Source organism: Pithys albifrons, chromosome 1 (assembly GCF_047495875.1).
Source record: "Pithys albifrons albifrons isolate INPA30051 chromosome 1, PitAlb_v1, whole genome shotgun sequence".
Lineage (NCBI taxonomy): Eukaryota > Metazoa > Chordata > Aves > Passeriformes > Thamnophilidae > Pithys > Pithys albifrons.
This window is the reverse complement of record NC_092458.1, coordinates 62,450,854-62,464,394: the sequence shown is the minus strand read 5'-3', so window position 1 is coordinate 62,464,394 and position 13,541 is coordinate 62,450,854. Positions and strand designations below refer to the sequence as shown.

General features: G+C 41.1%; 1 protein-coding gene across 13 annotated transcripts in view; it reads right to left on the bottom strand.

Annotated features, from left to right (window-relative positions):
- Positions 1-3,537, bottom strand: part of SUPT20H (SPT20 homolog, SAGA complex component) — a 34,591-nt gene extending 31,054 nt beyond the window's left edge. For all 13 annotated transcript variants that reach the window (XR_011697509.1, XR_011697510.1, XM_071552482.1 and 10 more), the window contains exons 1-3: positions 3,451-3,537; positions 2,679-2,776; positions 901-936 (exon numbers count right to left, since the gene is read on the bottom strand). Coding sequence is in view for 11 of the 13 variants with exons in the window: in XM_071552482.1 (XP_071408583.1) it covers positions 901-936; positions 2,679-2,681 (39 nt within the window). In the remaining 2 variants the exon portion in view is untranslated. The remainder of the gene's footprint in view (positions 1-900; positions 937-2,678; positions 2,777-3,450) is intronic.
- Positions 3,538-13,541: the final 10,004 nt, after the last annotated feature.

Genomic DNA, 13,541 nt, shown 5'->3' with positions numbered 1-13,541 from the left:
TCATGGCTATGGCATTAATTGCACACAAAGTCTTGATTCTGCACTCGTGTTTTGTAATTACAGTACTAATTAACACTACTCTCCTTAGCTAACATTACTGAAGTTAACGTAGTTAACACACTGACATTAACATGGTTAACATGCTAAGACACAACCAAATTTATGGCTCGACAACATTTACAATCAAATATACTTCAACAAAACTAATTTCAGGAAGTTTAGTTTTCCCTTTGTCTTTTGCATATGCATTAGTTTTCTCTACAGAGCTGTGCATTATAAATACAATTCATGTGCATCAAAGATTCAAATAAAAAATAAAAAGAGAGATTTCATCCTACATTATTATTGATATTCCCAATCTCTGTTGTTTGTCTGAAATACTTTAACAGCTTAGTCCAGAATTTCAGTGAAGAGAAGTTCTCCCACAGAAACATGTATTTCCCATAACAGTGTTCAAGGTAACTATTGTATCAGACGTCAGCATGAAAGAACAGGAATGTAAAGGCATTTGCCTCTTTGTTCTAACTGGGCTATCCTTAAAAACAAACAGGATTTTACCATGTATTTCTGACAGCTGTGTCTGTAGAGCTCTGCATATTTCACAGCACACAGATTTACTGGTTTAAAAGGGGAAAACTGAAGTCCTGCAGGGTTTTATCACTATCACACTTCATGTTCCGCAGTACAGTGGGTAAGAGACAAATACGTGACAGTAATTTCAGTGAGAATTTTGAAAAGTAAGTGTTAAGTATATGGGTGATTAGTTATACACAGACACATATATATTTCCATAACATGCTTTTCCACTCCTTTTCAGAAAAAATAAAAAATAACTATTGTATTTTTATAACTCTGAGACCAATATATTATGTGCAAACATGCAATTTAGCTGCTTCTTACCTCGGCACGATCCAGTGCCAGTTCTAAAGCTTGTTGCTGCAAGAATCACAAAGGTTTTTTTAGAAATTACATGACTTGTTTAAACATCCTCATACATAAAAACACCACAAAAGCTCTACTAGTACTGATACAGATTTATAATTAGAAGATGGGCTCAAGCATTCTTTGGCACATACTAAACATAGCAGCTGAAACCTCATGTAACTGTATTGCAAATTTTGGCTAAATTATGCAGCCTTAGAACAATGAAAGGCATTGGCACTAAAAATAGGAGTAGAAATTACTCCTACCAAAACCAGTAAAAAATATTAACCAAAACAATTAGTGATGACAAGTAGAAAACCTGTTCTCCTTTTTTAAGCTGGTCGCTAATTCAATAGAAAGGCTAAGCCAAAATATCCCTGAACAGTTGTCCAGGAAGAAAACATTTTAACTTCTAAATACGGGTGCCCAAGTATTAATACAGTCATTTTTCACAAAATGGAAATGACGATCTTATGCTCAAAACATTCCTTCTGCACACAATACAATTTGAGAAGAGTTTCTTATGACATACTTTTATGTGGCTAAGAAACAAAACTAGCTTCCACTCCAGATTCCTTCCAAGATAGGCTAAGTCATCTGCCCAGCTCTACTAAAACACAGAAAATCTGGAAAAGCTGCCCTATATTCCATTGTATACTATACTCAATACCTTTTCCTTTAATAATTTAGCTCCTTTGGAATGTCCTTCCCTTCTGTATACCTGCAGCTGATATTCCTGTATTTTAAGAACAGCAAAAAGAGTAATGAATTCTTGGACTAAAATTTGACAAGCATTTCAGACCGGAATAAACAAGTACTAGTGTCAAAGAAGACAGAAAGTCTTCCTTGGCTCCTAACTTTTCTTCTCTGGCACTCTAGCTCTGATGCCTTCTTTGTGCAAGAATAATGTGTAGCTTCTAAATACACTAGACAATGAAACTGATTCGGGACAGGAAGGAGAGAGAAGACAATACTAAGAACCAGAGGCTTGTAGAAAAATATTTAGGACTTGATTCAGCTCTAGGAAAGTCCAGAGAAGCAATGCATTAACTTAAGGGGTGGGTAGATAAAGCCCTTAGGAATGTATTGCTAACAAGCTCTAATATTCAGTAAAGGTTAGAAACATTTGTAATAGATACCTCTTCCTACATCTGTATTTGTGCTGTTTCCTGAATTTAAATCATACCTATCACCTGTTTGTGAAAGCAAATACCTTTACTTGAACCTCAAGGAACAGAAGGCATGTGAGCCATGCCCAGTCCAAGGTACCACCAGTTATTTCACAGATAATGAATATTTCATGTTTCCTTATAATAGAATTCAGAGAAGAAAAACATTACACAACAACAAAGTAACAACAAAAACACTCAGACCTTTTACCATTCATCTACAACGTATCAAACACAAAATTTCTTACCTGTTCATGAAAAAAACACCTACTTAATGTGCTAGTCCTTGTTACAATCTACCACTACGGAATATGTAAATTTTCAAATCTCTAGGTGTTTTTATGAAAATGTCTAATACTCATGACTGAATTCCTATGATGCACTGGCCAGTGACTAAGAGTTCAGAAGTATTCACAAGCTAGAAAGGGACACATTCCTGGAAAAAGAAATGTCAGAACTCAGGAGCAACATGCAAAATAACTTTTTCTAAGAAAATGTGAAACATTGATGGCATTCTTATCAGCCAGACAACTAGCAAACTAGAGCAAAAGGCTCTGGAAATATATTATCCAAATCATAACTCACCATTGTAGTTGAAGCCACGTGACCAAATGGCGAAAGAAGTACTTAAACAGTTTAGGGCAGCAGGCAAAATATCATATTTGATGGTCACACTTGGGGTACTGGAAAAAAATGTCAAGGAGAAAATGTATCAATAAGAAAGTAACCGAGTATTTTATTTAAATACAACATTTTTGGTGGCTAATGTTCTTTCATTCTCATTTGCATAGTATACTTTCCTCCAAAAGTAGAAACAAAAGAGTTCCATTCACTGCTAGCACAGAGATTCTCATTCTAATGACTATTACTTTTCATAATGATTTTACATTATTTATATGAAAGTAACAGGCATGTGAGCTTACATAGCCAAGTACTCTTCTCTATTGCAGCAGTCTACCTAGGCATCCCAAATATCGCATCCTCAGACGCACAGAAGGCTAGAACACTTAATGACAAGCAGACTGTTTAGCACATCCTATAAATTCTTTTGGTTTGCTTTAGAGAAGGCATTATTCCTAGGCAGCACCTCCACTAGCGGTGTCTTCCAGCACTGTTTTGCGATGTTACTTTAACAGTGACCCACAGCAAGCTCCCTGTTACGAACTGCAAAAACCCTGCAGGCGCCGACTCCGCGCACCTTCCTGCCGGGGCGGGAAGTGACCGGCGGAGCCACTAAGGGAACAGCCGGCCGGGAAAGGCCGGGTCGAGGGCGCAGGGCGGGCCCCGTCCCGCCGCCTCCCGCCGCTCGCTCCCGGGGCAGCGCCGTGCCCGGGGCAGCCCCGCCGAGCGCCGCTACCTGTGTGCCCGTCCCGCGGAGCCCCCGGCACAGCGGCCCCGCCGCCCGCCCGCTCATCCGCCCCCGGCGCGGCGCCACCGCCGCTTCCGCCCCGCCGCTTCCGAGCCGCGCCCGGAAGGGGCGGGAGCGTCGCCATGGACGACACCGGGCCGTGGGCGGGAGGGACGGGAGTGCGGAGGGAGGGGTTGGTGGGACAATGGGGAGGCAAAGGTTTGGTGCCCTTGGGAAAGTAGGAATAGGTTTCCGTGTGTCCCAAGGGTGCTATAAGAATATTCGAAGGTTTTTGGTGTGTGACTTCCTGGCAGTAGCACGGTGTGCAAACTGGTTTCTCTGAGAGCACAGAGGATTCAGAGTGTCCTGAGCTGGAAGGGACCCACTGGGGTCATCAAGTCTAGTTCCAGGCCCTGCACAGAGCAACACCGAAAATCACACCATGTGTCTTAGAACATTGTCCAAACACTGTCACAGCACCCGGTACTAACTGGGGCTGACCCTGCTGAGCATCCGAGATCTGATGGGATGGGATAGCAGAGAGGCATTGAACTGCCAGGGAACAGTCCCCACTGAGATTTGAACTCAGGACCTTGGAATTCAGAGTCCAGAGTGCTCTCCTTTACACCACGGTACTGCTAAAATCTAACCTAATCCTTTTATAACACAGCTTCATGCCACTCCTTTGGATCCTGTCACTGGTAATCAGAGAAAAGTCCCCTCAATTTCCCTCACGAGGAAACTGCAGTGAGGTCTCCCCTCAGTCTCCTCCAGGCTGAATAGATCAAGTGCCCTCAGCTGCTCCCCATACGGCTTCCCCTCAAGGTCTTTCACCATCTTTGTTGCCCTCCTTTGGATGCTCTCTAAGAGCTTAATGTGTTTCTTACATTTTGGCACCCAGGACTTCATGCAGAACTCAAGGTGAAGCTGCCCCAGTGCAGAGCAGAGCGGGACAATTCCCTTCCTTGACTGGCTGGTGATGCTGTGCCTGATGCCCCCCAGGACATGGTTGGCCCTCCTGGCTGCCAGGGCACTGCTGACTCATATTCAACATACCATTGACCAGGACCCCCAAGTCCCTTTCTGAGGGAAGGGTTGCCTGATGGGTGTTGTGACAACAATTCAAGGGCAGAGATAGGTAACTTGGGAAAGGTATGGTGGGCACATGGCTGGGGCAGCTTTGGTTAGTGTAAGCTCAGTGATTGTAAAGTTTACTCAATCTTAATGCTCTATATTTTCTTAATTCCCTGTTGAGGTACACAGGAATTATTCTAAAGAATGATACTGGGAATATTTAAGCCTCTTTTCTGTGTAATAAATTACTGGGTTTTAGGATCTACTTCTGAGCAACTTGCTAAAGCTCCAGTTCATCAGATCATTATGTAAATATTATGCCATCACTTTGAAGTGATAAAAGCTAATTTTAAAATTTAATTTAAAGCCTACTGTAAAAGGAAAAAAAATAAAAGTACTGCCTGGTTTTGGGGGTTGGTTTGTTTGTTTTTCCAGAATCTTCAATCTTTTGTAAAACTACACAAAATAGATAAAGCAGAACTGCACAGCAGATTTGATATGTTCATGCACATATTGAAACTTTGTTTGATTTTGGTAGTAAATAACTAAGGATTTGGAGGCAACTTGAGAAGAAATTTTTGTGACCTTTCCCTCCAGAGAGGTTAAATAATGCCAGTATAATTTTTGGCAAAGAGTTGTCTCACAGTGATCAGATCTGTCTGCAAGCAAAGTTAAATAATGTTGTTGTTGGAAATGTAACAACACATATGTAGTTACAGATTAACAAACATCAGTATTAGTTGAAAAAAAGCCTTTGTGATAAGGGATTGAAACACCATTGTATTAGGAAAACAGTGTATTTATTATGCGTATTCCTAACAGAATAAAAACTTGACAAAAATATTTTAAGTTCATCTTCCTGCAGCATGAACCAGAGAGTCAAAGGATGTGGCTAAAATAAGCTAGTCCTGGGATCACATGAAACACCTACAGTGCTGTGTTAGGTCACTCTAAGGACATCCATCCTCTTAAGTATTTTCAAGCACTCCTAGGCACATCTCCACTGCACATTGCACATACTGTCCCTGGGCACAGCACTTACCTGATTTGTTGCATGTTATTCCCAGGCCTTTCTAGCACTTCTGGCTGAGTCATAATTTATTTACTCCTAGCAATCAGCAAATGTGCTACCCTGTGATCCAGCAGCCTGTCCTATAGGAAAAACCACACCTAACACTACCTTTCAATGCCTTTGTTGACCTTGCAGTTCTTACATGTCTTAAAAAGGGATGACTTGAAAGCTTGAGAAAATTTAGACAGTGAGATCCAGGTAGCTCTGGACAGAGCAGATGCTTCCTGTAAGACTACCCAGGTACTCTGTCTCGGTACTGACACTGTTTTGGTTTCGGCACTGGATTCTTCATAGCCTTTCTGTGTCTCACAGCATGGCCAAAATGTTGTGAATCATAATTACTGATGGTGCCTAAAGTCTCTCAAAAGTTCTCAGTATGTATAATAAAAACCACTGATGAGTTCAGTGTCCTTCAGCTGTGGGCATAAACAAGTTGGACACCTCATTTCAGCAACTGAGAAGCTACTTTATCGGTATGTTAGAAGCCATGTTGTTTCTGAACACCAGAGGAAAGATAATGAGGATCCTATCCTGGTCCTGGAGCAGGTGGTGGTTCTTCCTTGACTCATCCAGGCACTTAATAAATGTATGGTATAACAGTTCTGCATCTGCGTTTGATCCAACTTTGAAGCTAGCTCACATTTGAGCATGAAGTTGGGCCATTTCCCACATAATCTTCCCCAAAATTCTGTGCTGAATGCCATCTTCTTCACATTGCCCAGTAACTATAAAAGTTGTCAGAACATAATTGTCATTATGAAAGCCACTTTTTGGTCAATTGTTTCATGAACTGAAGAATGCTGGGAATGTGAAAGTGCTAAATTTTTAGCTGGACTTTGTTTTGACAGTATTAATTGTTGGTACAGAAAAATCAAAGGTGAGCAATTCAGGTCTATATAGACCCTGTGAGACTGAAAGTGGATATTAGCTGAGAAGCAGCAAGGCCACACCTGCTGTTGATTGTTAAAAGAGAAATCACTCCCTAGGAGTTATTAGCAACTCCCCAGAAGTTTCTCATGAGAACTCCTCAGGTTTCCCATAGGACACTGGGAGATGTTCCTGAAAACAGTCAGGATGATTTCACCAAAACACTGGACTTGTGAGGTATGGATTATAACCAATTGGGGTTTGTGGATTGATGGTGTGAGATTCAATTTAGCCAATGGAATGTAGCCTTAACCCTATATAAACCATGTGCAGTGTGTAATAAAAGGCATTCGCTTGATCACATTGGTCTGGTGCATGGTGTCCTTATTCCTCCACGTATTTATTGTTTACTTTAATTAGTTATTTTTTTTTTATTTTGGCTTAAGCCTGTAACTTTCTGGCTTTTAGAGACATTAAAGAGTTGAAAATGGCAAAATACAGGCATAAAACAAATGTCATTTCATCTCAGCTTTTTCTGATGCCCAGAGCAACATTGTGGAACACTGGCTTACTCCCAAAGTGGCAATCTGCAGAAAGTTCTTGTGTGTCTGAACTCTATTATGTTTCACTTGAATTAGACAGGCTACCTCTCTCTTCCCAGCAACATTCTCACCCCCTGTAGGGATAGGTGTTCTTTTTTTTGAAGATTTCACTTCAAGGAGATTAGAGCCTAATTAAATGTTCACTTATGAGACTTTCTGCATAAGAAGAAACCCCTTTTCCAAAGACAGGGGAAACGTTCTTTCCCTCTTATATTTCAGAGAAAAGCTGCCTCTGTAGGGCATCTGTTTTTTCCTCCCTGAAATGTGGAGGGATAAACAGATGTTAGAGACAGGCACAGTGGAGAGGGCCTGGAAGGGAGTAGGACATAGAAGACAAGAAGCCTGAAAGAGATCAGGAGGTCTGCCTTTCTCAGGCCCAGTAGTATTGCAGCACTATTGGTTTTGATTTGTAAATTTTTTCTAGAGTTTTTAGTTTCAAAATAAATATTCTTGGATTCTTTCCATGGCCTTGGCATTTTTTGGGGTACCTGCATGTATCTTACTTTACACCCCTTTTCTTGTTGCCATGGTCTATCTTGGTGACCATGATGCCAGCTCTTAGTTCACTGCATAGTCTGTCACTGCTCAGTGCCCATCTGGTCAGGTCTTCTGTTGGCTTGTGTTGTGCTGCTTTGGAAGCAGCTGTTTGCCAGTGTGCCAAATGCCAAGAAGCCCCACTGGGATTCACTGGACAGAAATGGTGACCTGAGTAGCTGCAAAAGTTTCATTAAGGCCTCTTATCCAAAGGTTTTGTTAGTATAGCCAATGTCACATTTTCCAGTCCATTCTTGTAGAAATTTTATTGTTATGTGGAAAAAATTCTCACTTGTAACTATTTGCTGTCTGGCTATAGATAATGAAAGACTGGTACTTGAGCTGTGTTCTTGGCCTATACCACCAGGGCTCATGTTTTGAGTGCCTTTTTTCTCCATTTCGGTTTAGGCTGGAATGAGGAGATCTAACCTCTTAAGAGTAGTATAACACATAGTCATGATGTGCCTCAAGACTCCCAAAAATACCTGGTGTCCAAGGCAGAAATGTTTTCTCAAGACTTCAGCAGTAACCTGTGTTGTGCTCAGCCTCCTGGAGGGCATACAGCCTTCTTCTGGAGCTGCCTCCATGTTAGGATACATCTGGGCTGGAGAATCTGGCCACGATCTAGCTATTGGTGCCTGGGTTTCGGCCTGCCTAACAAAACACTGTCATGGGTGAGAAACAGCATGTTGCTATTACTTCAGTGTGAGCCTTTGTTTACAAAGGCATTTCAGTGCTGGATCTGGAAATGGGCTTTCTTCTTATTAAAGGAACTAGATGTCTTAGAATCACAGATGGTGTTGCTAATTCTCTAAGCATATTGTCTCTTTATGCCCTCTTTGTCCCCTTATCAGAAACTAATTAATATCTATTCCTTAGTGTATGCAGATGGAATAAATGTTGAACATATGGCCAACTTTTACACAATGACAGACAGTATTATAGTTATGGTATTGTGAATGCTGAACATTGTCTGTTCTATTATGGTCATTCTACCTTCTTCTGCTTGACTTGGCATATATTAGTCATATATATTTTACTGAAAATTAGTCCTTTCACTGCAGATAGTTTGTCACTGGAGCTAACTAGCTAAAAACACTTATATGACAGTAGTATATCTAAGATCATCAAAACTAGAGGTACAAAACATCTATGTAAATAAAACCAATCAATTTCTTTATAATTCTATTAAAAATATGCAGCAAGAATCCTTTGGGGATATTCTATCATCTATGTCCTTATCCTCCTGCAAAGACTGTAGGATTTGTGATGATAGTTTTGAGATAGGAAGGATTGGTGATAAGATTGGTGATTGGTGATACTGTAATACATTTCTGAATTCTGCTATACTTGCTCATAATAGAAAGCATTAAATGCAAAGACTTTTTTTCTGAGTTCAGTGATTAACTTGTGAGCACTGAATGTGCTTTCCTGGTCATTTAGCCACTAATTGTGCTTGGTGAACTTCCTCACCACTGTCTTCTATTTTGAGGAATTCTGAGCATCAGGCTGAGATAATTTGAAGTATTAACTCCTGTATAGTATTTTCCCTCTTGAATGACCACAGTGGGTTTCATAAGGAAGCCGCAGTAACTCATACTTTTTGAAATCTTGGACTTTCCTATACCAAGTTATATTTTTTCATTTCAGTTAGCTTAATCCTGTTGTCTTTGTGTTCCCTGTGCTCTCTACAATCCATGTGGAAAAGCTTGAGGATTTTGAACCAGCAAAACTGGAGGTATGAAACTGATGTGTGAACACAGTGACTTCCAGTGAAAAAGATGGAAAATCAGTCCTCAGGACTGGTAGTCCATCTTGTCACCTGTCCATCCCATCCATCCTTGAGCACTAGGCCACTTAAAGAATCACCATCAAAAGTATTGGGAAAAAGCATGTTCTAATATGAATTTGTGAAAATGCAACTTTAACAGCATTTGATGGCAAGGTTCACTCTATTGCTTACTGTGTAGATGAAACATACACAGGAAAATTGGATTAGAATTAACCTAGACTAATTTACACAGAGAATGGGGATTCAAAGCTGCAAGGGTGCAAATGATATAAACACAAAACATAAGGGTGCAAAAGGGCTTAGCAACAGTTAATTATTAACTTATTTAACAACTAAAAAGTGATTCAGTATGATTTACTGCAATTTACTACAACTATAATGACTTAGTTATAGATTCATAACAACATTCATGCCTCAATCAATTCACACAGATGCACACAAGTGAAGAGATGTATACAGCTATATCTAAATGTGTAAAGGTACCTATCAAAAATTCTCCTCAGTTTCAGTGAAATATGCCCCTCAAGTCCCTTAACATTCTTCAACAGGCATGGGTTGCACCTAGAGGAGGGCATGTGGGGTGTGGGGTATCAGCTGAGCCCTTGTCATAAGCAAGGGTCTTTTCCATATTGCAGCCCTGAGGGTTCACAAGTTCTGAGAGATGTCCTGCCCAGAGGGAGATGCTGGTGCAGTCCAGTGCAGGCTAGGAGAGCTCAAAGGGCCTCATTTAGGACCACTGTTTATAGGGTCACAAGATGATTGTCTTTATTAATCTGCAAAATTTCCATCTTTCAAGCTGGTTATTACTGGAGCTTCCAAAATATTTGGAAGTTTTTTTCTAAAATTCTAACAACAATGGTAGTGTTCCACTTGGGCTACAGTTCAGGTAGGGAATGTTCCAACATTGTCAGTGGATGACTTACTTTTTTCCCTTCCTTGGTCAGGCAGTGGGTGTTCCTGTTATTATTGTCAGTGTTGAGAAGGAACAAGGGCCAATACCCAAACCCCCTCCCCAAATTTTAGGCCTGTTTGCTCTAGCTTTATCACAAAGCATGTTCTGTTCTCTTTACCAGGACTTGGTTATCACTGAGTTCGCTGTACCATAGCCTAGAGATGATTAATCAGGTAGTGGTAGACATTATGAATAGAGCAAAGTGGTAGCTACTCAAGATTTTTTCTACTAGTTTTGGCTGGGTCACCTATGAAAAGAAGCAAGCTGGGTCAAAGAGAGGAAGACTTACTGAAAACCTCCTTTTGGGGATGAAGAACAAAAGGACCTCTCCCCAAAATTGATGCCAGAAGAAAACACCGCCCCATCTCCGCCCAGACCCTGCCTGTAATCAATATGTAATGAGATGTTGTAGTCACTTACGTTCAAATGTATAAATTAGCCTGCTTTGACACCTGTCCGGCAAGCAAGCTTTTGCGGCATTTTGCTGCCTTACTTCCTGTGCAAAAATAAATACCTGCTGCTAATGGATACAAAAACCTTCTCTTAGCAGTTCTTTTGCAGCGTTTTCGCTTATCAGTGTCATTCACAGCTTTACCATGCAGGGGCTCCTGGTATGGTCAGGGTAAATTCAATGTCCAACTGGTACCATAAGGAGGTGCTTCATTGCACAGCCGGTTTGGTCAAGGCTTATCAGGAGCTCCTGAGATTGTAGAGCAGGCCTGAGGGCAAGGGGCGAGGGAATGCAGCACCACACATCTACATTGCCTTATAGTTTGTTCTATCCGTTTTTTAATTTGTCCATCTTCTCATTTTCTTCTTTGTGCAGCATGTGCCATTTAAAAAGCCATCTCTTTAAGATCCTTTATTATCATCCTCCTACACATGCAGAGCATTTGAAGACATGCTATCCAAGAAATTGTGCTGTGAGTCATCTTGTAGTTTACTGGCTAAATGTCATTGACAGGTCTTGCTACCAAGTGGTGCTTTCTCCTTCAGAACAGGAAACAGCAACAATAAATAATTTCTCTCCATTTCTTCTGTTGTTTCATTCAGCTTTCCATATTCTCACATGTGAGTGTTTGTATTCTGTTTCTCAGGAACCTGTTACCAGTTGAGTCTTACTGGTTCCCTATAGAAACAGGCTGTTTATTCTTTCCTTTTGATTCTTATTTGCTCTCAAAACTCCTTCTGTCAGTGTCTAAATTCAGCACTGAGTTCCCTGAAGTCCTGTGTAGATAGGCCCTACCAAATGCCACTTCTACAGTTTTGTCTGTTGCCCCTAACCCTCGTCATCCCAGCAAACTGAATTCTATCATTCAACTTAACAAGTGTGGTTGTCTGTCCAAAACTCAGTGCCCCAAGCTCCTTCTCCTGATAGCAGCGTCGCCCTTTTAGACCTCAGTAGGAAATACAATTTTCTCTTGTTTGAGTCAAGAGTCTTATTTGGTATAATAGATGAGAGGAACTGATTAGGGTCTGTATACCCCATGCTTCTCAAAGCCAGTTTGCTTTATTACAAAAAGGGCTCTACAGTGGAAACCCACCACTATATCAATCAGCATTTGACTTTAGCTGACTAGAAAGATAGTTCAGGTTTGTTGGTAAGTACATTTGAGGTCTCATATTATCTTGGTTTGAGGGGAAAAAACCCAAAATGTTTACTCACAAGCCAGGAGGGGGCCTTCTCCACAAGAATCACGCCACTCTTTATAAAATTTAAGGAAAAAAAAGGAATTTAATACAAGAAGGATAACTGTTCTTAACTGCTATATATAAACAGACTAGTGCAAACCGCTTCCCCAATACCACAAGAGAAAGGAAAAAACAACAACAAAACCCAGCAGGTTTTCCTCCGGGAGGAAAGTTATACTTAAGCAGTGTCAAATGTCACAGTCCGGCTGACTGCGGAGTGAGTTCCCAGTAGTTCCCAGTCCCTCTCCAGCGAGACAGACGAGTGGTGAGCTCCCAGATGAACTCTGTGTCTCTTGTCCAGATGAAGGAAAAAGAAAGCTGAAAGTGGGGAACCACCCCGTGTCCTGCAAAAGCAGCTGCACACCTCTCTCTCTCCTGGGTCACTGCCCCAGCCGGGGCGGGCAGGCCATGACGGTGCAGGCGGTGGTGAGGCTGGAACAGGCCCGGGATCCCAGATGCAGGAACCAGGAGAAACAGCCGCTGTGAGGAGAAAAACAGCGTCTCAGCCAGAAGCCCCAGCAGTGCCAGCAGAGCAGCTTCCCTCCTGCAGCCACCGCTCCTGCGTTCCACCGAGCTAAGAATGGAAGAATGTCCCCAAAACCAAAAGAGACAAACCTGCCCCCATCCAAGTGATCAGCAGTAACTACTTCTTTTGTTAACTGCTGGCATGGGCAGTTAGTGGCAGGGGAGAGAATTTACATAATAATCCCAAACTACAACACATATTTAGACTTTTTCTTAAGGTCTATCCATTCTTCAACTCTTTAATCTGTAGTGTGATGTGGCTCTTCTGCCTTGGATCTGCAAAACTTATTTTGTTCTGTAATACTGACAGAACAATACTAGTCAATACGTTTTAGTTCTGTCAGCATTATTTAGTCACTGAATTAAGCTTTGAAATCAGTAGATAATACTCCTACAGGCCCACGAGGGGAAAAGGGAATAGCTATGCTGCTGAAAGGCTCTTTTGGGAGATGAGCTGGTTTTCATTTTCCTGTGCTGTTTCAAAATTAAATGGCATAAATCTGGGTCAGATTTATGTACTCAGGCTGAGACAGTGATTCAAGTATGGTCCCTCTCATTTGAGTACAAATGAAAGAAGACATGACAGCATGCTATGAGTAGAAAGTGTTTTGTTCAAGTCAGACAGACTGTGGGCATGTGGATGAAACTAAGGGCAAAGAGCCATGAACTCCTGCATTCTAACTCAGTTATGTCACTGACTTTCTGTGTGGGCAGTTATAAATCCCTGTGATTAACATTTCCTACCCTGGGTATGTACATCTGTATTTAGGACTTAAATGAGTTGCAGACATGCAGAAAATCCACAGCTTCTATTTTTAAGGTCAGATACACCTCATAAAGTACAACCATCCACTCTTTTTTAAGTAGATATTTCTAATTTGGCTGCTTTAATAGAATCTTATATTTCATGGATAGAGATGAACAACATTCTTATTAGATTTATCTTTATTTTGTTGTTGAATTTTTTTTTCTTTCCTGAATACAGTCACA